At 37.7% G+C, this 25757-nt stretch overlaps 2 protein-coding genes across 5 annotated transcripts; one reads left to right on the top strand and one right to left on the bottom strand.

The window, feature by feature from the left end:
- The first annotated feature begins 11036 nt into the window (after positions 1 to 11036).
- On the top strand, positions 11037 to 16761 carry LOC127444143 (epithelial membrane protein 2-like). Of its 4 annotated transcripts, none has more exons than XM_051703360.1 (5): positions 11037 to 11162; positions 12205 to 12323; positions 13300 to 13408; positions 13625 to 13765; positions 13890 to 16761. In XM_051703360.1, the coding sequence occupies exons 2-5, from the start codon at positions 12246 to 12248 to the stop codon at positions 14048 to 14050; spliced, it is 489 nt and encodes a 162-aa protein (XP_051559320.1). In that variant the 5' UTR covers positions 11037 to 11162; positions 12205 to 12245; the 3' UTR covers positions 14051 to 16761. The 4 variants fall into 4 exon arrangements, with proteins under 4 accessions (XP_051559320.1, XP_051559321.1, XP_051559322.1 ...); XM_051703361.1 differs by having other exon boundaries at positions 11059 to 11162; positions 12202 to 12323; XM_051703362.1 differs by having other exon boundaries at positions 11068 to 11162; positions 12255 to 12323; positions 13724 to 13765.
- Positions 16762 to 18164: 1403 nt separating this feature from the next.
- On the bottom strand, positions 18165 to 25198 carry f8a (coagulation factor VIII associated). Its single transcript, XM_051703358.1, has 12 exons — positions 25120 to 25198; positions 24698 to 24744; positions 24512 to 24584; positions 24253 to 24412; positions 23659 to 23727; positions 23397 to 23517; positions 23193 to 23285; positions 19295 to 19359; positions 19065 to 19146; positions 18935 to 18981; positions 18748 to 18803; positions 18165 to 18646 (listed from the first exon to the last, which is right to left on the bottom strand). The coding sequence occupies exons 1-12, from the start codon at positions 25176 to 25178 to the stop codon at positions 18565 to 18567; spliced, it is 954 nt and encodes a 317-aa protein (XP_051559318.1). The 5' UTR covers positions 25179 to 25198; the 3' UTR covers positions 18165 to 18564.
- Between the last annotated feature and the right edge of the window lie 559 nt (positions 25199 to 25757).

Below are 25757 nucleotides of genomic sequence, written 5' to 3'. Positions count from 1 at the left end.
CACAAGGATATGGGTGTATTCTTTTCCATCAACTGTTAAGGTCATCACACCTCCTGAGCACTGTACCATGGGTTTTATAGCCAGCCACACATCTGTGGCTTGGGAGCTAGACATACTTTGAAGGCCATACATTTTCCCAGGGATTCCTGGTCCCTCAAATGCTGTCAAAAAAAAGTGTAAAACACAAGTTAAGGTACTTGCATGCTGTTTTGTCATTTTGAAGACGGACTAATGTGTTCACAATATCTAGTATATTTAAGAGAGGCAAAGCAGAAAACTACACACCTGGCGCGTCACCTTGAAATCCATCTACAAACCCGTTTTGACTGTGTAAGTCCGTAGATAAACGGCCGTTGGGCCGCCAAGGGGATTTATTCATGTCATTTTCCTCTTGACGAGGTAACGCTTTATTGTGGTCTCCATTGGATGATGCAGCTGAGACAAAATCGACCTCTCTGTAGGTTCTGCTTTCTCCAGAATGAACAGCGGTTTCCCGGTCAGGAATAGTGCTAAATGACCCAAAATCGATATGAAGTGCTATTGCTGATAATATAAAGATCGAAATTAAAGATTTTAGTTCGCAAGACATAGCCAGGTTGATGTTTTACTTAACATGCCCATCAAAGGACGCACGGAAAAACGGCGAGTCTAATCAACCGATTCAAGTTGTATCACCTGTAGCTATATGTGATCCTGGCAAGCGCTCAATTGATCTTATTCACAGCAGCGCCATCTTTGATTTTTGAAGGGAATGACAACGAGGCTGTGAGGGATAGACGTACAGTCTCTTCAATGTGTTTTACAGTTGTTTAAAGTGTTTTTGGATCTTTCTGCGGATGAAACATTGAAAAATATCTTTCCAAGAAATTTCAGGAGACAGAGAAATCTCCAGAAAACTAAAAATGATCTAGGAGGTTTTTGATAGATTTTAAACAGTCAGTGTATGTCATTGAAAAGACTGAAGTCTATCTCTCACAGCCTCATTTTCTTCCGCGTCAAAGATGGCGCTACTCTTAATAAGTCATATGTCAATATGTCTAATAATGGTAGTTTACCTAACCTAGGGAAGAACTAACTAATTAAATTGGGCTACTAATCTATAAAACAGTCCTTTGTAAACAGGGCCATAGTAAGGAATTCTGGGCCCTCCGACTTATATTGCTCTAGGCCCCTTTCATATTACTAGAATTTGTTGTGGGCCCCCCTGGACCTGTGGTCGGCTAGAATCATTACCACCTTTCACCCCATTAGCTACGGCTCTGTTTGTAAATCAGTTTTTAAAATTATTTACTGGGTCATTCCGCAAAATCGGTGCCTGTTGTGTCACTCATTAACATGTGCAAACAATGACTTTAACAATGAATATCTGAAGGCAACTTCTATGATGTGTTATTATAGGCAATTTTCTTAATACATTAGCAAAAATCCAGTAACTTTATTTAATTTTTAAGACTTTTCATCTTTTTTGTGTTTATGAGAATATCCCCAGCCCTGTGTTTCCAACTTCTTCTTGGGTATATGCACATTTAATAAATAATAATAATGCATGGAAGTAAAAGCCATTTAGTATTTATTCTCTCTTTTATTATTTATGTGTGTTAGTGGACATAATATCTATACTTATTTTTAAAGAGTTGTGTCCCAAAGATATGTTTTAACCCTGTTACCATCACAGCTCTCCATTATTAATGTAAAATTCAATTTTGTTATTTATTATGACATCATCCTTTCAGGATGTGAACTCTACAAGTACATTTCTCTTTTATTTATCACTTAATCTTATATTTTAGGTTTGTAAGTAGGGGATGATCTTAAATTGTCATCTCTATTCCCATGATTTTGTACAGAGAACAACCATCTAATTAAAAAGTGGATATTTGTAGAAATATCAGCATTAAATCAAGAACGTTTAGCATCATGACCTTGAGCATAGTTATGGCTACAGGAACTATAAAATTGTCAACCCTGTTACCATCAACTTTGTTACTGTTTAGCATAGCTATATCCCAACATATATTAATCTAGTACATTTAGCTTGAGATGGCACAGTGAAATTTCTTATCACTTAAAAGACATTCTATGCCTGATAAAAAAACAAATTAAAATTAATTTAAAAATCACCTTTTTTGCACCGATTTCTTGGAATGACCTTATTGTTTAATTACATTAAAATCAGAGGCCAAACAGAAAATATCTCCTCTCACTTATGCCCATACACTATCTAAAGTGATGAATACAAACCTAGTGATGGAAGAACACAATGTTAACCCTTAATTAATTTGACCAATGCTTCGCAAAATTATTCACTGTTTCCAAGCACTCGAAACACCATATGCGGAGAAAATCCATGGGTCAAACACATGTAAATGCAATAGACTAGCTGGAGACTAAATCTTTGGTTATTACCATGTAATTTTAAGGGCAAACTCCAATAACCATAAATCTTTTCATAATTTGTAGACCATCATACATAAGGGTGACTTACATAGTATTTTCATTTATGAAAAGTCACATTTACAAGTTTGTTCCAGCTTTACCTGATACAACTCAAATGCATATTTTTTAAATAGAATATTAAAGTGGTCTCAATTCCATTTCACAGTTTGCCTCCTGGGGCAGAATGTCCATCAGTTGCTTGATAAAGCTACTAATCATCAAATGCTAGCGATATAGTTCAGCTTCACCCCCACCTTTACAAACTATAGGCCTATATTACCTGCTATATATGGTATATGCAAATGAATGCTTCTTACTGATATCATATCTCGAACATCAGAAACATATTTCCCAACAATTAAAGAAATAAATATTGTTTTGCCTCGTAAACTAGTTATAGTGCTCAACCATTTGTTTTCCCATATCACTGACTGTAATGCCTACGCATTAGCAACATGAAAAATGTTTATTTAGCATGATGAGAGCTAAAGCTCAATTTTATGAGTAACACAATCCACAATCAATAGGCCCATGTATACCTTAACATCAATGATTGTCACCAAGTATATTGTATTGCTTTATCAATGGAATTCATGAAGTCATTTTCAGGCAAACTATCATACATCAAATACTACAAACAAAACCCCCACAAGAGAACCACAAGAAACCGTTGAGACAACCCATTCAAAATAAACTATACACAAACCAGGACAAGAGAATTCTGTCAGCCACATTTTATTTGTGAGCATCAGCAGCTGGAGGCCTGTAGAAGTATGACCCAGAGAGTGAGGACTTTCTGGGCTGTTGCAATCCTTCTTGGGAGGTAGACCTGACATGTGTGGACACCGAAACATCCTTCAATAGACTTTCCTGTCTGTAGGATTGGTACTGTGGCAGAGTGTCATTCTCAGGCTTCTGATTGTCTGGTTCACTTGGTCTCTGGGCAAAAGGATTCTGCAAGCTCCTGAAAGATGGACCTTGACTATAAGGGAGTTGTGAAACTTGTGTACGTCCTTTTTCAGAAAAAAAACTGGGGCATTGGAGGTGGTAAGGACTCTTGATTTGGGGGAGCAGACTCAAAAGAATGAGTGCCTGCAAAATTTGGGATCTCTGGACTGGAAGCTATAGACCATGGTTGAAAAAATCCCTTTGGTGGAGATCCAGTATTTTTAGAAGCGTAGTCAGCTGAATCGCTCACATTTGGTATAATTTGAGGATACATGAATTTGGCAATTTGACTGGGCTGATACTCTGAATGACTTGAAATTTCTGGGCCAGGGCCATGGACAAAAGACCTACGATTGAGATCTAAACTCAGCAAAAAAGGAAACGTCCCTTTTTCAGGACACTGTATTTTAAAGATAATTTTGTAAAAATCCAAATAACTTTACAGATCTTTATTGTAAAGGGTTTAAACAATGTTTTCCATGCTTGTTCAATGAACCATAAACAATTAATGAACATGCACATGTGGAACGGTTGTTAAGACACTAACAGCTTACAGACGGTAGGCAATTAAGGTCACAGTTATAAAAACTTAGGACACTAAAGAGACCTTTCTACTGACTCTGAAAAACACCAAAAGAAAGATGCCCAGGGTCCCTGCTCATCTGTGTGAACGTGCCTTAGGCATGCTTCATGGAGGCATGAGAACTGCAGATGTGGCCAGGGCAATAAATTGCAATGTCCGTACTGTGAGATGCCTAAGATAGTGCTACAGGGAGACAGGAAGGACAGCTGATCGTCCTCGCAGTGGCAGACCACGTGCAACAACACCTGCACAGGATCGGTACATCCAAAAATCACACCTGCGGGACAGGTACAGGATGGCAACAACAACTGCCCGAGTTACACCAGGAACGCACAATCAGTGATCATACTGTCTGCAATAGGCTGAGAGAGGCTGAACTAAGGGCTTGTGGCCTGTTGTAAGGCAGGTCTTTACCAGACATCACCGGCAACAACCTCGCCTATGGGCACCAACCCACCTGTGCTGCACCAGACAGGACTGGCAAAAAGTGCTCTTCACTGACGAGTCGTGGTTTTGTCTCACCAGGGGTGATGGTCCGACTCGTGTTTATCAAATGAATGAGCATTACACTGAGGCCGGTACTCTGGAGCAGGATCGATTTGGAGGTGGAGAGTCCATTATGATCTGGGGCGGTGTCACAGCATTATCGGACTGAGCTTGTTGTCACTGCAGGCAATCTCAACGCTGTGTGTTACAGGGAAGACATCCTCCTCCCTCATGTGGTACCCTTCCTGCAGGCTCATCCTGACATGACCCTCGAGCATGAAAATGCCACCAGCTATACTGCTCGTTCTGTGTGTGATTTCAAGATAAGAGCTACAGAACATTATACATCATCTATTCTGTTATGCAATGGACATTTAGCATTACAATTGCTCTCATCTCCCCTACCCTCACTCCAGATTTAAAACTGTACCGCATTTAACTACAAAAACAGTGCAGAAAATGTGAAAATTGTGCAGATTCCAAGTGGTTCTGGGCCCTGTGCTTCTGAACATGGCAACACCAAAAGGCTCAAACTGACAGACCTCATTCTTCCCTTGAAATATACTAGGACTAAAACGTACCTGTTGTTTCACATAACTATCGTAGTTGAACAGTAGGTGAAGATCTGTGCTTGTAGTCTTGATGGAAGCACCACAAAAAGCCACTAACTGGCCCAAGTGGTGCAGGTCTCCAAGTGCTTTGAGAAAAACACAACAACTGCAGTTTAATTAAGACATAAGTCATGGCTGCTTCATTGTCAGCATAGTGGCAAGAAACTTACCTACTTAACTTACACAATATATTTCACCTTAGATTTAGTGGTTAGTGCAAAATATAGTGAATTTGATAAGACAAGCCAACACTAACGTCCATAAATTCAGACTTAGCATCACTTCAGCATCACTTTACACGATCTAGGCCAAATTACACTGTGTAACAAATTTTGTATTTTATTTTTTGTTCCTAGGTAGTAAGTGTTATTTCTTAATTGCTTATGCCTCAAAGGTATAGAAAATGGCTATTATTCCCCACAAACTTTGCTTTTGTGACCAGGACAGTGATATTTTGAAATGTATCTATTTCCAATGAGAAAACGGGCGAATTTGTGTCTTTTCGTTCACATAAAGTCTGAAAAAAACAACATAGGAATCCAAATTAACATGTATTTATACTAAAGTAATATTCAAAGCCGTGCTGGTCCATAATGGTAACAAGTACCCATCTCTTCCCCTGGCTCACTCGATGTACCTCAAAGAGGATTACAACAGCAACAAGACCTTGCTGGACACCTTGAAGTATGATGAGTATGGCTGGGAGGTCATAGGAGACTTCGAAATGGTGGCATTCCTGATGGGTCTTTAAGGCGGTTTTACCAAGTTTTCCTGCTTTCTTTGCCTTTGGGACAGCAGGGACACCAAGGCGCACTAACACGGGTGGGACTGGCCACAGCGGACCGAGTTCTCTGTGGGGAGGAACAACGTCAAGTGGGAGCCACTGGTGGACCCCCAGACAGTGCTGATGCCACCACTGCACATCAAATTGGGCCTTATGAACAATTTGTCAGTACTTCAAGTACCTTCAAGGCTTCTTCCCTAAGCTGTCTGAGGCAAAGGTCAAAGCCGGTGTCTTTGTCGGACCACAGATAAAGAAGGATTTTGGATTCATATGTTTTTTTTCAGACTTTATGTGAACGAAAAGACACAAATTTGCCCATTTTCTCATTGGAAATAGGTAAACTTCAAAATATCACTGTCCTGCTCACAAAAGCAAAGTTTGTGGCGAATAATAGCCATTTTCTATACTTTTGAGGCATAAGCAATTAGGAAATAACACTTACTACCCAGGAACAAAAATTGTGTTACATGGTGTTATTAATTTATTTCCTTAAAACAAACAGGGAAGGGTGAGTCATTAGTCGACTGTCATATATACAGTAACATATTAATATTATTTAAATGAAGCACTGAAATTGAAATAACTTTGAAAATGTATTGCTTTCCATCATCTTTTATGTCGACACTGCCCTTCCAACTCAGCAACTCAGGTATCATTTAGAATTCCAAGTTTCCCACTTGTAAATACGACTTTGCCTGGTCATTCATGTGCTCAGAACTCGTAATTACGATATTTCTAACTCCACTTGAAGGGAGCATTAGCCTACTTTCTTTCGTGGAACACAAAAGATGTTAGGCAGAATGTTAGCCTCAGTCACCAATCACTTCCATTGCATAATTTTTTCTCCCCATACAATGAAAGGGAATGGTGACTGAGGCTAGCATTCTACCTAACATTTTTTTGTGTAACACATTATATATATATATATACATACATACATACATACATACACACACACAGTGGTGTGAAAAAGTGTTTGCCCCCTTCCTGATTTCTTATTTTTTTGCATGTTTGTCACACTTAAATGTTTCAGATCATCAAACAAGTTTAAATATTAGTCAAAGATAACACAAGTAAACACAAATTGCAGTTTTTAAATGAAGGTTGTTATTATTAAGGGAAAACAAAATCCAAACCTACATGGCCCTGTGTGAAAAAGTGATTGCCCCCTAAACCTAATAACTGGTTGGGCCACCCTTAGCAGCAACAACTGCAATCAAGCGTTTGCGATAACTTGCAATGAGTCTTTTACAGCGCTGTGGAGGAATTTTGGCCCACTCATCTTTGCAGAATTGTTGTAATTCAGCCACATTGGAGGGTTTGAGCATGAACTGCCTTTTTAAGGTCATGCCACAGCATCTCAGTAGGATTCAGGTCAGGACTTTGACTAGGCCACTCCAAAGTCTTCATTTTGTTTTTCTTCAGCCATTCAGAGGTGGTCTTGCTGGTGTGTTTTGGATCATTATCCTGCTGCAGAACCAAAGTTCGCTTCAGCTTGAGGTCACGAACAGATGGCCGGACATTCTCCTTCAGGATTTTTTGGTAGACAGCAGAATTCATGGTTCCATTTATCACAGCAAGTCTTCCAGGTCCTGAAGCAGCAAAACAGCCCCAGACCATCACACTACCACCACCATATTTTACTGTTTGTATGATGTTCTTTTTCTGAAATGCGGTGTTACTTTTACACCAGATGTAATGGGACACACACCTTCCAAAAAGTTCAACTTTTGTCTCGACAGTCCATAGAGTATTTTCCCAAAAGTCTTGGGGATCATCAAGATGTTTTCTGGCAAAAATGAGACGAGCCTTAATGTTCTTTTTGCTCAGCAGTGGTTTTCGTCTTGGAACTCTGCCATGCAGGCCATTTTTGCCCAGTCTCTTTCTTATGGTGGAGTCATGAACACTGACCTTAACTGAGGCAAGTGAGGCCTGCAGTTCTTTGGATGTTGTTGTGGGGTCTTTTGTGACCTCTTGGATGAGTCGTCGCTGCACTCTTGGGGTAATTTTGGTCGGCCGGCCACTCCTGGGAAGGTTCACCACTGTTACATGTTTTCACCATTTGTGGATAATGGCTCTCACTGTGGTTCTCTGGAGTCCCAAAGCTTTAGAAATGTCTTAATAACCTTTTCCAGACTGATAGATCTCAATTACTTTCTTTCTCATTTGTTCCTGAATTTCTTTGGATCTCGGCATGATGTCTAGCTTTTGAAGATCTTTTGGTCTACTTCACTTTGTCAGGCAGGTCCTATTTAAGTGATTTCTTGATTGAGAACAGGTGTGGCAGTAATCAGGCCTGGGTGTGGCTAGAGAAATTGAACTCAGGTGTGATAAACCACAGTTAAGTTATGTTTTAACAGGTGGGGCAAACACTTTTTCACACAGGGCCATGTAGGTTTGGATTTTGTTTTCCCTTAATAATAACAACCTTCATTTAAAAACTGCATTTTGTGTTTACTTGTGTTATCTTTGACTAATATTTAAACTTGTTTGATGATCTGAAACATTTAAGTGTGACAAACATGCAAAAAAATAAGAAATCAGGAAGGGGGCAAACACTTTTTCACACCACTGTATATGAATCAGAATACATGCGATGGATGTTGTTGTGTTCTGCCCTCGAGGACAAACTCGTTTGACAAACGAGTGGACAAACTTGCCGTTTTTTTTCAGAATACAGTCTTTTTTATCTCACCAACATTCAATTAAGACTGCAAACGAACATTCTCAACTCGGGAAATTATGTTTTCTTTTGCCGTGGGGCTGTTGATTCTGCAGTTGGGGAGTACCACCGACAAGTATGTGCAGCTTCTTCTGTTTTGTGATGTTTTCAAACCTGCGCTTGAGTGTAACATCCTCCATCTGCAGCAATGGCGCAGATGCACTTGGTCAGACTGGAAGAAATATAAAGATTAAAATAGGAGGACTCCATATAGGGTTGCAAGGTATACCGCTACTAACGGAATATCGCGATACCAAAAAATGTAAAACGTTACGATATCATCTTGTTGTTCATTTTGGTACCATATTAAAGTATGCTGCCATTAGCAAAATGTAATGTAAGGTGAGAGTTTTGAGATGAAATCAAAGACTATTTGAAAATAATAATAAAAAAGCCTCTATATGGCCAAGTGTGATCATTAAACAGCAGAAGGATGTAATTTAATTTAATAATATACAGTCACATGCGCTGCACGCCACAGAATGAATGAGAGCTCCATCCTGCTCTGTCGTCTCATTCACACAAACAGGCACACGCAACACACACTACTAATGCTTGATTTTCATGCAGTGTGTCCAATAGTATCCAGCTACAGAGCCGCAGATCAGTGTGTTTAGTGCATAAATGGCTGTGAACTCAAATTACCTTTTTCACCTGCAGCTCATATATTTCAGCTGGTGAGTCACGAGAAGCTTAATATAAAGAACCCTTCAAAAACAGGAAGAACTTCAAAGGTCTTTCAAAATAAAAGTCCTACTGAAATGAGCACATTATTCACCTGTATGCATGAAATTGAAGACATTATGACAGAAAAATATTACTACTGTATAAAAGTGTAGTATTCAAAGTAGTAGCAATAATACTAATAATAACAATAATATAATATGAAATGGTTATATTATTAGTATTATTATCTGTAAGCAATATCACAAAAGCTGAATACCAGTACTGAATGTTGTGATTCAGCCATGGCAGCTTTTTGCCTCAGGTTATCAGATTGTTTTCATTTAATGTTGTCATTAATATTGTAAAGCTCTGTTGTGCACCTTTTTTGTTTTTTATCAAATGTAATAATTTATAAATTATTATATTTTCATTGACTGAAGCTGTACAGTATGTATCTGATTAAACACAGTTTGATCATAATAATTAATTAAAACATTTAACATGGAATTCAGAAAAATTAAAACAGAAAAGGCATAATTTATTATCTATAAGACTTTATGCAGTTCTTTTTGTCACTATAGACCAATTTTCTGTGTAATTTCATAAAAGATCTGAGTTTTTTTTTTTTATTTGTTGCCTAATTATCAAGTTAACATTGATACCAAGTTACCTAGGTAACTCCACAGTAATCGCATTATGAGGGTGCATGTAAACGTAGCCAGTGATTCTTTTGGTGTTCAATCCACTAAATAACGACCAAGCTAAATGTGACATTTGTTGTAATCAGATTTTTTGTGCTGTTTAACATAACTAATCTATAGAAGTTGTGAAATTATTGATTCATGTTCTGCTGTTTTTGTTAATAAATGGAGAATGAAAAAAAATATGAATGATTAGGACAGATAAAACGTGTTGCCAATAAATAGACAGTTACAATGGTATATTATTTGTCTATGTATATGGTTCTTCAAGCAGTTTCTGTTATTTTTTTTACAACTATTTGTGTTTATTATAGAAAATGACAGTATTCTAAAGGAATATTACCTGGCTAGCTTGAATTATCTAAACAGTTTTAAAAAAAACACTGTGCAGCAGAGTTGAATACATACATGTTCACATCTTAAAGTGTCACTGGGGGCTTAAAATGTAAATACTAGAATCGCCCATGAGGGTAACTGATCAGAGAGTTTTCATTTTGGGGTGAACTATAGCTCAGACGCGGGGTGTCGCTACAAGTCTACTCTAGATGACTCATCAACCGCTGCATCAGTTTCTGCCTTGAGCTACTTAACTTCACTGTGATTGGACAGATGAGTTTTGAACGTTCGGTAGCCATGTGATGCATGTGGGGTTTTTTTTAACCTTGGCTTGCAGGTGCAGTGCAGTTATGTGTACGACTCTGGTCGTGTCTGGAGGCTGCGGTCCTCGTGTATTTATAGACGAGCTGAGTTAGGATGCTGTGGCATGTGGATAGATCAGCTAGGGTGTACAGCACAAAACAGTTTTTGGTAGTAGGATGAAGAATTCACAAACTCTTAGAAATCTATGGAGATGTACCAGTAATGATTGAGCGGGTATGCGGCAAATTCAAGGGAGAAACTTAGTGTGATTTCGAATGCAGATGAAGCATCTAAACATTGGGCTCAAAAGCAGTTCAACTCGTTGAATAAAATATTTTGGGTAGCTTTTTAACAACAGCAGAAATCAACATTTGTGTGTCTCCTTGTACGCTATCTGGATGTGGGATACGTAAGGACTTAGTAAAAGTAAGTCCTCGGGATGGGTGGGGTTCTCTCTGCAGCAAAGAGTGCGGGAGGGGGGCGAGACAACTGACGAGGTGAGGGGAAGTGAGAATCCTCTTGGATGGTGGGTCAACAGATAGACTGCGAAAACCAAGAAATAAATTGTCAGCTTAAAATACTCAAGGTAACGTTTTCCTATCTGTGCCAGCGCTGTAAAAATGATCTGTCGGTGAGATTTTAAAGGCATCGTTTTTTATTACATTTAGGCATCTACAAAATAAAATAGAACTAAAAGAAATGGAATAAATATACGGAACTGTAACTGATCACTTTTGATCCAAACTGTTTGGATAAAGCCACAGCCGAACGTATGACGTTGCACGAATTCCTTCTTTGTATCAGACATCTGTAATTTGCGGTAGCCGTGATGTTAACCGCATTTGGGACAATCATTCCTTTGTATATTCGTTGAATGTGTATGAAATGTAGATTTGCTGGTAGATGACAATAAATAATAGATTGCTTATGCACGCATGGCCGCATGAACGTTATTTTGAATCGCCCACTAATACATAAAATATGAATGTAGTGGCAGAAGGTCTAATATGATATTATATTATTTTATTTTTTTCTTGAAAATCTCTTTGTAGATTGTATGAAAAGCATGCATCAGCATTTTATGGGACGTCACTCCACCTAAGTGTGATAAAAAAGGCATCTTCCCCACCCCTTTAGTTCTTCTTGCCTCACGTGACATCTATTATAGTTAAAAAGCAGATGGAAATCTGTGCATGTAATTTTGGAAGCAGCTAACTGTCCCAATAGGAGTTGGTCACCAGGCACTATTAGAAGAGAACATAATAGCTGCCAATTGCATGTGTCTATTAGGACACATGAAACTTTAATGCCATGACATGAATGCTTCACTGTAAGCATTGTAGGAAGAATTAACCTGACATAAGTGTAAATAAATACACATGCCTTAATTTCCATAGAAGTTATTACTAAATTGGGGAAAGTATTCATGTGAATGAAAAGCATGCATCAGCATTTTGGATAATGAAAAAATGACATCTAAGTCATTGCATCCCACAATACCATCAGTGTGACACATGGCTAAAACTGTCTCATTTCTATTACACTCCCAAGCAGCCATCATATGATAGGTGGCCTTTTGATGTGGAATAACTACTGTGTCATGTTTTGTAATATTTTCTGCACAGCAGGATATTGTTCCACCTTGTTTTCTTCCCTTCATCTTCTGAATATGTTGAAGGCCCTGGCAGGAATCTGTTTGCTTCATCTTACTACAATTTTCTTCCTCTTTTGGGCAACTATAGATGATGTAAGTGAATCTTTCTTTCTTTCTTTTTTCTTTCTGAATGTTCTGTCCTAGTTCTACCAAAAAAGAAAATTCTCTCATCATTTACTCACCCTCATGCCATCCCAGATATGTATGACTTTCTTTCTTTTGCTGAACACAAATGAAGATTTTGAATATTTCCTCTGTAGGTCCATACAATGCAAGTGAATGGTGGCCAGAACTTTGAAGGTCAAAAAGTACATAAAGGCAGCACAGAAGTAATCCAAAATAAGTCCAATGGTTAAATCCATAACTTCAGAAGCGATATGATAAGTGTGGGTGAGACAGATACATTTTTACTACCTTTTTACTATTATACTATACATTCTCCTCCCTGCCCAGTAGGTGGCGATATGCACAAATAATGTGAATCAGCAAAAATAAAAGAAGAAGAATGTGCAAGTGAAAGTGGAGAGTTATAGTAAAAAAGGACTTAAATATTGATCTGTTTCTTACCCACACTTTTATTATATCACTTCTGAAGTTATGGATTTAACCACTGGAGTTGTATGGATTATTTTTATGCTGCCTTTATATACTTTTTGGAGCTTCAAAGTTCTGGACCTACAGAGCTGAGAAATTCTTCTAAAAATCTTAATTTGTGTTCATCAGAAGAAAGAAAGTCATACACATCTGGGATGGCATGGGAGTGAGTAAATTGTAAATTTATTGAGTAAATTTTGAATTTTCAGGTGAACTGTTCCTTTAATGAAATGAAGTGCAAACAGATTGACTTGAGAAGTATGTAAGTTGTCATTTGGATGTGTTTTTACTACTACTGTTGGCCTGACAGTCATTGAACCTATAATTTTCCATATTAATAATATTGTTTATTTTTTAACAAACTGTTTTGTGTTTGAAGAACTCTCTGATAGTTTTAGCTGAGTATAGATGCACATCTTTGTCCAAAGACATACCAGGAAATACATCGAATTGGGTTGTCTTTTGCTTTTCCCAGGCATGGTGGTTTACAAGGACCCTTTACACAGACCTGTGGGGAAGATGGGTGATGGAGAACAATGACGATGTTTGGGTGTACATGGACATACCCACCTCTTACCGGAAAGGTGAGACAAACAATGCATTTCCCCTGACAGTAACAATGATGGTTCAGTGAACTTCTTTTTCACTTGCCATGTTTTTGTGCTTTGCAATCAGCTATCAATAAGGTCAGAAACAGTGTTGAAGCATTCGCTTTGTCATCAGATAAGTAAATAATTACATATACTTGTACAGACTGGGACATAGGCTATAAAATATATCCCTTCAATCACTCCTTCTAGACTATCTGCAGGCGGTACAGGCATTTGCAGTGCTGTCCTGCCTGTTTGCTGTGATCTCTCTCACTGTGTTCATATTTCAACTCTTTACTCTGGGTAAAGGAAAGCGCTTCACCATCTCCGGTGTTGTGCAACTCATCTCCTGTAAGTTCCTTTGTCTGGAAATCTAGTGCTGTTCTAAAGTTGTCTCAAACTCAGTAAGAAAACAAACATACAGGGCACTAATGAATTTCATCTGACATTGACTTACACTATGTTGCCTCTCTAGGTTTCTGCATAATGGTGGCTCTGTCAGTCTACACTGATCATTTTCACAGAGGTGAGAAGGATGGGTGGTATGGCTGGTCTTACATCATGGCCTGGTTTGGCTGGCTGCTGACCCTCTTCACGGGAATTATGTATATCATCCTGCGCAAGAGAGTGGATTAAACTTTAGCCCTCGCCCCCAGTGCAAATCTTCAGCCTAGGTTATTCTTTTGTCATGCAAAATTTACTGTAGACTATGAATTATTGTTTTACTTCAAAGTCTAGGTGCAGTAAGTTACGCATAATGAGTTGTCTGAGATGTTACAGGTCTCGGTTAGAATTGTCAGAACTTGTACAACTAATGACAACATCTGCAGCTCATTTTGCAAAACTTAAAATCTACCAATGAGAAACGCTTTACTCAGCATTTGAAGAAACATGGCCAGAAAGGTTTATTAAACAAGAAGATAAATGTTGGAATACAGTGGATTGTTTTAATAAAGCACTGAGGGCAATGAGAGGGTCTGAACACACTTTATTGTGTGGGCTTATTTTTTAAGGATGGTCAAGATGTGAATATATAGTATATTCAGGAATGAAATGTAAAAATGTATCTATAAAGAGAAAGTTTTACATATAAAGTACATAAATATATATATATATATATATAAATGTTATGAGAGTGTAGTTTTAAACTTTCTTCTGAGAGTTGAATGATTGTTTCTGTAGAACATCACGTGCACTTTAAACTAGATACATTATGTCAGAACAAACATACATAGGTTTATTTTGGTTCGAGTCAAACTAATATAAACCAAAGTATATTTGTTCTGACATAGAGTTGTGCTCAAAAGTTTGCATACCCTTGGAGAAATGGTAATATATGTACCATTTTTAAAGAAAACATGAGTGAGCAGGCAAAACACATTTCTTTTATTTCTTATGGGATTCATATTCAACAGTAGATTATAACAGAATGGCACAATCACAAAACAAAACATGGCAAAAAATAAATACAAATAAAAATGAAATGACCCCTGTTCAAAAGTCTGCATACCCTTAGTTCTTAATACTGTGTATTGCCCCTTTTAGCATCAATGACAGCGTGCAGTCTTTTGTAATAGTTGTCTGTGAGGCCCCAAATTCTTGCAGATGGTATAGCTGCCCATTCATCTTGGTAAAATGCCTCCAGGTCATGCAAAGTCTTTGGTCGTCTTGCATGAACCGCATGTTTGAGATCTCCCCAGAGTGGCTCGATGATATTAAGGTCAGGAGACTGTGATGGCCACTCCAGAACCTTCACCTTTTTCTGCTGTAACCACTGGAGGGTCAACTTGGCCTTGTGCTTAGGGTCATTGTCATGCTGGAAAGTCCAAGAGCATCCCATGCGCAGCTTTCGTGCAGAAAAATGCAAATTGTCTGCCAATATTTTCTGATAACATGCTGCATTCATCTTGCCATCAATTTTCACAAGATTCCCCGTGCCTTTAGAGCTCATACACCCCCAAAACAATAGTGAGCCACCACCATGCTTCACAGTGGGGATGATATTCTTTTCACTATAGGCCTTGTTGACCCCTCTCTAAACATAGCGCTTATGGTTGTGACCATAGAATTCTATTTTGGGCTTGTCACTCCAAATTACAGTGTGCCAGAAGCTGTGAGGCGTGTCAAGGTGTTGTCAGGCATATTGTAACCGGGCTTTTTTGTGGCATTAGTGCAGTAAAGGCTTCTTTCTGGCAACTCGACCATGCAGCTCATTTTTGTTCAAGTATCGTCGTATTGTGCTCCTTGAAACAACCACACCGTCTTTTTCCAGAGCAGCCTGTATTTCTCCTGAGGTTACCTGTGGGTTTTTCTTTGTATCCCAAACAGTTCTTCTGGCAGTTGTGGCTGAAATCTTTCTTGGTCTAACTGACCTTGGCTTGGTATCAAGAGATAAGTGATTGAACAGTACTGACTGGCATTTTCATGCCTTTGGATATCTTTTTATATCCTTTTCCATCTTTATAAAGTTCCATTACCTTGTTACACAGGTCTTTTGACAGTTCTTTTCTGCTCCCCATGGCTCAGTATCTAGCCTACTCAGTGCATCCACGTGAGAGCTAACAAACTCATTGACTATTTATACACAGACACTTATTGCAATTTAAAAAGTCACAGGTGTGGGAAATTAACCTTTAATTGCCATTTAAACCTGTGTGTGTCACCTTGTGTGACTGTAACAAGGCCAAACATTCAAGGGTATGTAAACTTTTGATCAGGGCCATTTGGGTGATTTCTGTTATCATTATGATTTTAAAAGGAGCCAAACAACTATGTGATAATAAATGGCTTCATATGATCACTACCCTTAAATAAAAGACAGTTTTATTTTCAAAATCAATGCCAAAATTTTCACAATTTCTGCCAGGGTATGCAAACTTTTGAGCACAACTGTATGTTTGTTCTGACATTATGTCTCACACTATGTCACTGTATTTCTTTTCAATGGATTTTTGTTTTGTTGTAAATGGCAATAGCACAGGATAGTGCCTTAGAAGACTTTTAGGGGGATTTTTTTTTTTCTGAAATAGTTTTGCCCTCGCAATAGATTTACCATGGTTTTACTATAGTAACCATATTTTAACCTTGATATTCCCATAGTAATAATACAGGAAAATGAAAACTATGGTAAAAAAAAAAATAATAATAATTTTGTGGTTATGGTTTGTAGTAAAACCAGTAACCACTAGAATTACCATGGTTAATCTATAGCAAAACCATGCTTACTACACTGATACAGTATACCATAAAACCATGGTTTCCACCACAAAAAACAAAAAAAACAACTTACTTTTTATAGTTACTACAATATTATTATAGTAAAAATGTGTTTCCACCAAAAAACAAAACATGGTTAGCCTACAACAGTCATGGTTACTACAATATTACTACAGATGAATTATTTACACCAAATTAACACCAAAAACTATGGTTACTACAGTCTACTATACGGTAAAACCTACTGTGGTATTTGTATAGTAAAACCATAACCACAAAATTATGATTTTTATAACGAAAGTTTTAGTGTGTATTATCTCTATTATCACTATGGTTTCACTATGAATATCATGGTTAAAGGTATAGTTATCCCAAAAATGATTATTTTCTCATCATTTACTCACCCTCATGACATGACTTCCTTTCTTCTGCTGAAAACAAAAATGTTCAGCTCTGTAGGTCCACACAATGGAAGTGAATGGTGGCCAGAACTTTGAAGCTTCAAAAAGCACATAAAGGCAGCATAAACGTAATCCACACGACTCCAGTGGTTAAATCCATATCTTCAGAACAGATCAATATTTAAGTCCTTTTTTACTATAAATTCTCCTCCCTTCCCAGTAGGTGGCGATATGTACAAAGAATGTGAATCGCCAGCAACAAAAACAGAATGTGAAAGTGATAGTAGAGATTTCTAGTAAATAAGGACTTATTGATCTGTTTCTCACCCACACTAATCATATCAACTCTGAAGATATGGATTAAACCACCAGAGTCTTATGGATGACTTTTATGCTGCTTTTACATGCTTTTTGGAACTTTAATGTTCTGGCCACCATTCACTTGCATTGTATGGACCTACAGAGCTGAATATTCATCTGAAAATCTTCGTTTGTGTTCAGCAGAAGAAAGGAAATCATACACATCTGATGGCATGAGGGTGAGTAAATGATGAGAATTTTCATTTTTGAGTGAACTATCCCTTTACATTTTGGTTACTGTAGGAATACTATGGTATACTGTATGTATTGCAAGGGAACGCAAAACTATTTCAGAAAAAATTGTTGCCCGGTCCTCTGAGGGGCTCCATAATGTAGAGTTCTTTTTGTAATTTGACTAAACAAACGCTTTGCCACGATATTTACAGTTCTATTTCTATGTGACTTGTACAACTCAAGGTGCAGAAAGTTTACGTTGATAACATCATGGGCCCTATTGCTATGCCAACAATTTTGATTAGCATGAATATGAAGGATGTTCGTGTGGTCGGATGATCACGTATGATTCTGATTCTAGAGCACAGAATGTTCCAAAAGAGTTCAGCTTTCAGAATCTTAAAAAGTGTCAATGTATTTTTAATGGGAGTAAATAAACAAAACAAAAAAACAATTCAGTATTCTCTCAAGGAAGAAGCCCCTTGTTATATGGAGGTCTAATTTATAGTTTCTGCTTACTGTATTTTGTTTGCTTAACCAAAGGTTCAGCCTGTTCTACAAGTGTTTTTATTTTGCAATTTGACAGACAATGGGAAGAATCAGTTTTATTTTTTTAATGCAAAGCCAAACAGTGTAAACTCTACAGAGAAGGACATTCATTTTAGTAATCACACAAATAAAAACCTGATTATAAGAATCTCTTTTGTAATTTTATTTACAACATTGATTAATATACAACAAAATCTTTCTGCTTTTAAATATAATATTAATGAAGAATAAAATGTATGTATTCATAGAAGCCAGTTTCTATGAGTAACAATTCTGAGACATGACAGTTAAGCATGTCAATAGAGGCAAATCTGTTTTCTTATGTGTATATACAGTACAGTTCTACTAGGTCCACTGACCTACAGTCCTCATGCAAAATGCACCAGGCACTGGCATAGGACTGTTCCAACAAAACTTGTATCGTGGGGGTGGGGGGTGAAAGGGACTTAATTATATGCCCTGACCAGAGGGTGTAATTCTCTCCTGAACCACTAAATGGAGGAGATGATTCTGTTCTGCTGAAAGGAGTGGCCTGTTGACAGAGGGGAGGTTCAAAATGGTTATCTAATTGCAACAGCTCCAATCCAATACAGATCAAAGCCCAGCATGAAGCAGGAAATGCTGAAAGCTCACCATAGTTCTGTCTGGAGAGCCTTCAGAGATTCTGTATCCTTCTCCTGGCAGGCCATCTGCAAACAGAACCAGTCAGGTCAGACCATTTTGGCCAACTTAATCCAAGATAAGGGCTCTACGAAACATCCGTGTAATTATTTTGGCACAAGATATGTTTTGAGAATGTGAAGTTTGCACAAATTCTTACCACAACTGACTGTAGGAGGAGGAACACATTTTCTGGGAGGAAGTTTACTAGGGGAAGGAAGGTGACAAGAGTTAATTTAAAATGACTGCAATTTCAAATACTATAGTATTATTTAGCTAGGAAGTCTTACCCTGACTGTGCGAGTCGAATGATTCCCAGGCGTATCGTTCTAGTGTTTGAGCATGCTCGGGTAATAGCTTCTGAGGGGGAGGCTAAACATACCCAAATATAAATTTCAGGAAAAGTAAACAAAAACACTTGAAATTGTTATCACTTGTTTGTATTATGTTCATGAACATTCAAACTGTAGCAACATCATGCGAGCCCACCAAGAACCCTTACAAATAAACAAGAATTTACCTCAAGCAGCATTAGCAGTAATACTCTGGAAATTTCACACTTTGCTATGATATCCATAAATGCCCCTGGAATTGAAACAAACAGAAGTTCTGCATGAATTGGTGATATTATTATTAGCTGATGTCAGCACAATTCAAAAGACTGCTGACTCAATGGAACTGCAAAGTTCTTCCTTAAAAGCATGAATATCGGTCAGAAGTCACAAACACATGATCACTGGTTGTAGAGTTTAGGGTATAACCCGAGGTTGAACACCTCAAAATATTTGGCCACCAAAACCTCACACATACCTCTCTCATTTAGTTTATATCTGTGTAAATATTTGCGGACTACAACTAACCAAAAATTTAAAACTAACATTGGCTATATTGTTTTTAAAGCAGGGCTGTCGATTTAAAGCGTTAATTCATTAAATGTAATAAAAAAATAAAGCATTAAAATTCATGCAATTCATTAAGCCTTGAGCTGTAATAAAAGTACGCATTTGTCCTACCATCGGAGCAATTCAATTTTGAAGTACATATCATTTTGTGTTTTTACTAGCTGCATCAGCAGGGGGCAGTCAGCACACCTAAACAAACTTCACAAGCAGCACCGCAACAAAATAAGAGTTGGTCACACAGGACGCATTCTTGACAGCTGGAAGAAGCACAACAAAATGCAAGGAACTCGAGATGCAATCTTCAAAGTTTCAACTACTTTTAACTTGACACAGCGTCCAATAAACGTGGCGTTTATGACACTGAAAACCAGTGAGACACTCCAAAAGGATCCGTCTGATGCATTTGTACATAGATCGTCAATTAAAATAGCGCAGACGGAATGCAAGAACACATCCTGTGAGAACAGGGCAGATTGACAAACTCAACAAAATGGATTGCTCTCAGTAAAATGGATTGCTCTCGATGTATAATGATATAGAAATACAATAAACAATATATTGACTTATAAAGCCACTTCTTGTATTGCCTAATTAATGCTTTATTCATCTGCCACAATAATGCAATATATTCCAATTTGAATAATATGTGTGTGTGTGTATACACACACAAAATGCATTCAGAACGTATTCAGACCCCTTCATTTTTTTTTGTACATTTTGTTATGTTGCAGCCTTATGATAAAATGCTTTAAATTATTTTGTTAACCCCATAATGACAAAGCAAAAACCAGATTTTTGATAACTTTGCAAATTAATTAATAAGAAAAAACTGAAACATCACACTGACATAAGTATTCAGACCCTTTGCTATGCTAAGACACTTGCAATTTAGCTGAGGTGCATTCCATTTCTCTGGATCATCTTTGAGATGTTTCTACACTTTGACTGGAGTCCACCTGTGGCAAATTCAATCGATTGGACATGGTTAGGCACACGCCTGTCTATAAAAGGTGTCACAGATGAAAATGCATATCAGACCAATAACCAAGCCATGAGGTCAAAGGAACTGCCTGCAGAGCTTAGAGACAGGATTGTGTCAAGGCACAGATCTGGGGAAGGCTACAAACATTTTTTGGCTGCATTTAAGGTTCCCAAGAGCACAGTGGCCTCCATAATTCTTAAATGGAAAAAGTTTGGAACAACCAGGACTCTTCCTAGAGTTCGCCACCCAGCCAAACTGAGCAATCAGGGGAGAAGGGCCTTGGTAAGAGAGGTGACCAAGAACCTGATGGTCACTCTGGTTGAGCTCCAGAGATCATGTGTGGAGATGGGAGAAACTTGCAGAAGGACAACCATCACTGCAACACTCCACCGATCTGGACTTTATGGCAGAGTGGCCAGACAGAAGCTTCTCATCAGTGCAAGACAAATTAAAAAGCACCAAAGGATCCTCAGACTGTGAGAAACAAGATTCTCTGGTCCTGATGAAACAAAGATTGAACTGCTTGGCCTCAATTCCTGGAATTCATGTCTGGAGGAAACCAGGCATTGCTCATAACCTGTGAAATACCATCCCAACGGTGAAGCATGGTGGTGGTAGCATCATGCTGTGGGTGTGTTTTTCAGTGGCAGGGACTGGGGTGCTGGACAGGGTTGAAGGAAAGCTGAACGCAGCAAAATACAGAGATATCCTTAATGTAAACCTGGTCCAGAGTGCTCAGGTCCACAGACTGGGTCGAAGGTTCACCTTCCAACTGGACAATGACCCTAAGCACACAGCCAAGACAACGCAAGAGTGGTTTAGGAAGAACTCTGTGAATGTCCTGGAGTGGCCCAGCCAGATCCCGGATCGAACCCAATCGAACATCTCTGGAGAGACCTGAAAATGGCTGTCCATCGATGGTCCCCATCCAACCTGACAGAGCTTGAGAGAATCTGCAAAGAAGAATCCAGGTTTGCGCAGCTTGTCACATCATACCCAAAAAGAATTGAGGCTGTAATTGCTGCCAAAGGTGCTTCGACCAAGTACTGAGTTAAGGGTCTGAATACTTGTCAATGTGATTTTTCAGTTTTTTCTTTTTAATACATTTGCAAAGTTATCAAAAATCTTGATTTTGCTTTGTCATTATGGGGTATGGAGTAGTAGATTGATGTGAACATTTTATTTTTTTTTAATTTTTTTAAGCATTTTAGCATAAGACAGCAACATAAAATGTGAAAAAAATAAAGTGGTCTGAATAATTTCTGAATGCACTGTATATATGTGTGTGTAATTTGAATTATGTATTTATATCAAATGATCTTTATTTGGGGGCCTTTCTCAGCAAATATTAATATAAGCGATTAGATTAATTAATATGCATGTCATGTAATTAATTCAAATAAAAATGGTAATCAGCTGACAGCTCTAATTTAAAGTTATATTGTAATAAATAAATTAAGGCTGGGAAATGTAACATGTTAATTTCTGCAATTAATAGTTGACTGTTTAACAATTAAAAATAACGCAATTAATTCAGTATCCATTTTTTTTCCCACTTCCTGAAACTTCACTAATATTTTCCCCCACTTCCTGTGGCTAAAATTGGCATGCACTGCCATTCAAAAGCTTGGGGTCACTTGACTGAAACGTTTCTCATGATCTTGAAAACCTTTTGATTTGAAGGCGTATGCTTACGTAAATGTTTGAAATGAGTTTTGTAGACAAAAATATAACTGTGCCAACATATTAATTTAATTATAAAATTAAAACTGTATTTAAAAAAATGGTTGATTGGACTGAATAAAAGCAACTAATAACTGCCCAGAATTGATGGGAACTCCTTCAATACTGTTTAAAAATCATCCCAGGGTGATACCTCAAGAAGTTGGTTGAAAAAATGTCAAGAGTACATGTCTGCAAATTCTAGGCAAAGGGTGACTACTTTGAAGATGCTAAAATATAACATAGTTTTGATTTATTTTGGATTTTTTTTAGTCACAACATAATTCTTCCTATAGTTCCATTTCTGTTCTTCCATAGTTTTGATGACTTTACTATTATCCTTAGATGTGAAAAATAATAACAATAAAGAATGAGTAAATGACCCTAAACTTTTGACCGGTGGTGTATATCAATTTTTTCTAGGAGGTACACGCTGGACTCGACTGCAAGCTGCCGTATCTCTTCGTATTGTCTGAAAATGCTTGTTCACTGTCATCTGAACCAGTCAGCGTGAAAAGCGAAAGCATGCGAGAGAGAACCAGCATGTGCGCGATAGACTGAACGGCAGCCAGAGAGAATAATAGTTTTGACATTTTAAACTTCAGCAAATTAAAATTCAGCATTCAATTTTTTTTTTATGGCATGTAAACATATTCTTTTATCAAAAGAACTATATCTGTTGAAACATGTCTAACTCTATTTGCAATATATATATATATATATATATATATATATATATATATATGTGCGATTAATTAGTTTATTATTTGTAATCGATTTACAGCCCTAATACAAATCAATTATCTTCATACCAACAGGGGTGTTGGTCCCAGGTAGCTGTAGTCCTCTCTCCTGACAAATAAGCTGCATCTCAGACAGCACTGCAAGAGCACCATCATAATCACCTGTCAATCAAACATGACTGTTACTACGGCAACAATAGAACAACTATAAAATCTATAGTGTGACTTGAAAAAAAAACGTTTTCTAACAGGAGTTTGCCCCTTTGCACTCACGGGTCAGTATTTTGCAGGAGGCCATCTCCCACAGCGACAGCAGGGACTCAATCGGAGTCTGAATCTGCAATTCGGCAGCTCTCTGGAAATGAACTATTGCTTCGCCTGGTCTGTTCATCTCCTTTACACATATAAAGAATAGGGACATGTATCATAAGCAAGCACTGCGGAAAACAGCAAATACACAAATTATCCAATAGCCTAATTGAAAATGTTTTTTTTTTTAAAGTTGCCCAATTTATTCCAATGAATGATGTCTCACCTTCAGAGCATTGCCAAGCTCCAGTGAGAGACTGGCTGCCATAACAGGCTGGTTCATCTCAATATAGACCTGAACAATACAAGTACATATTTGCAGTATAACATGTAACAAATAAACACAAAATCTGCATGTGATTCCAAGATATTAGGCTTTTAACAGCAGCAAAGCTTAGAAAAGTTCACTTCAAATTACTGTTGATAAATGTTAAGATTATTTTAACATAGTGAATTAGCTGAGAAGCAGGCACCTGATAAATTAGCATGAACTATTCTTATATATACCACATTTTTAAAAACAGATTTTGCCGTGCTTCAAGTCGTTGCTTTATTCCCTTTTCCCTGACTGCAAGTGAGGCAGTAGTGGTCAGTCAATGAAGGCTTGATGTTTTTGTCAGGTTCAGTTGAGCAAGAGCAACACTTAGTACAAAAAGTATACCAAGCCAATAATCTATTTACCGTGTTTCAAGCTAACGACTTTATTCCAATAGGCTTCAACAACGTGTAGAGCCCAACTTTCTACAAAATAATAACCTGGGTTTATGTATTACCTGCATGAGCATGCAAAACTGGAAATAATCTGGATTGTGCTAAATACCTTAATGGCGAAACTATAGCAGTTCATTGCTGCCAGCATGTTCTCATCAAAGCCTGGGGCTCTCAGTGCCCTAGTTTCCTGTTCGGAGGCCAGGAAGAGTCGGGCTGCATCGGTAAGAGCCAGGGCTTCTCCTGGAGCATTGAACAGCGTCTGTTCACACCTGCAGAGAAAGACAAAACAGCATTTACACTGATGTCTTGACCATGTTCACATGTTCATATCAAAGCATTAAGATATGTAAGGTGAGATGTTGTGTTACCGGGCCATGGCTAGATTACAGAAGGCAGCATACTGAGGGCAATCCTGCTGTTTCAGCTCCTTGGCCAGCTGACCTGTGGAAGGATGTCATCCACACTGACTACTAGAGCTGTCTGTTGTCACATTTCCACAACACTGGATCTCCATTGTAAATGCAGAAACAACAATGTTCCAACACAATACTCACCAAACTGTTCACTTGCTTCAGCGACATTAGGCTTCCGCAGAAAACGCCTTTGTGATTTAAAGAAGACAAGTCAAAATAAGGAGCAAAATGTCAAAACTGAAGCTAAATTAGTTGATAATACAATCGTGCAAATAGCTTATCTTAAAATACTCGCTATGCCAGGCAATTTAAGCAGGAAATAAAAACATGCCCTACACTTAATTTTAGTTAAAACGTTTATAATCTCACAATGACGATCAAATTAAAGAAACTAGTTCTAATCTTTTTACATATAGTTAGCAATGTGCTAGTTAGCAGCTGTGCAGTTTTCACGACACTGACAATCATCAGCTCAAAATCGTAAACATAACGACTTATCTGCCAAGGCAAGCAGGGAAATCAATAATTCATTGCTAGAAAAAACTTGTAATTTTAGCTTTTACTTTTTCAGTTTGTTTGACACCGCTCGGTAGCGCATTAGAAAATCTCCTTCGGCTGCCATTGTTGACACTTGAGAAGGAGTGGAAGTGAAACAGGAAGCTTTGCTGCGAGTATTTCCATTGGTTGGCAAAAGTCGAACTGTTTTTTGATTGGTTTACATGCTAAAATGGAGGATGTAGATTGAAAAATCTATTTGGAACCTTCTGTTTTTATTCAGCAACTGTCATTTACATTAAACATCTGTGGCAAATGTATAGCTAAATTTGTTTGGTTTACTCTCTTACAATTATGTACTACTTAGAAATCAAACTATGTTCACAGTTAAATGTTATATATAACATATATACAGTACAACATATATAACGTATAGTTGTTTATATAAATGAAGTGTAAAAATAGTACTGTCAATTATTTAATTATTAAATTTTATTCTTGTCCTTAACCCTATACATTTCATGTACTTTGATACGCATATGATTTGTATTTCCTTGGTTTTAGCCTATGTTTATTTCACTTCAGTACAAAAAGACTGTAGTTTGGGGGTAAAAAAAAAAAAAACAGCAATAAACAAAAGAAGCAGGATAGAGTGATCCAGCATGCAATCGTTTTAATATTCCTTTATTCCTTGGTGTTTTAGGTT

This window comes from Myxocyprinus asiaticus, chromosome 7 (assembly GCF_019703515.2).
Source record: "Myxocyprinus asiaticus isolate MX2 ecotype Aquarium Trade chromosome 7, UBuf_Myxa_2, whole genome shotgun sequence".
NCBI classification, from domain to species: Eukaryota; Metazoa; Chordata; class Actinopteri; order Cypriniformes; family Catostomidae; genus Myxocyprinus; species Myxocyprinus asiaticus.
This window is presented reverse-complemented; position numbering and strand designations above follow the sequence as displayed.

Coding starts and splice junctions, on each gene's coding strand:
- f8a (XM_051703358.1), bottom strand. CDS start 25,178: ATGGCAGCCGAAGGAGATTTTCTAATGCGCTACCGAGCGGTGTCAAAC. Junction 24,413..24,511: donor TGTAATCTAGCCATGGCCCG/GTAACACAACAT, acceptor CTTTCTCTGCAG/GTGTGAACAGACGCTGTTCA. Junction 18,804..18,934: donor TCCTCCTACAGTCAGTTGTG/GTAAGAATTTGT, acceptor TTCTGTTTGCAG/ATGGCCTGCCAGGAGAAGGA.
- LOC127444143 (XM_051703359.1), top strand. CDS start 11,100: ATGGTGGGTCAACAGATAGACTGCGAAAACCAAGAAATAAATTGTCAG. Junction 12,324..13,299: donor TTTGGGCAACTATAGATGAT/GTAAGTGAATCT, acceptor TGCTTTTCCCAG/GCATGGTGGTTTACAAGGAC. Junction 13,766..13,889: donor TGTTGTGCAACTCATCTCCT/GTAAGTTCCTTT, acceptor TTGCCTCTCTAG/GTTTCTGCATAATGGTGGCT.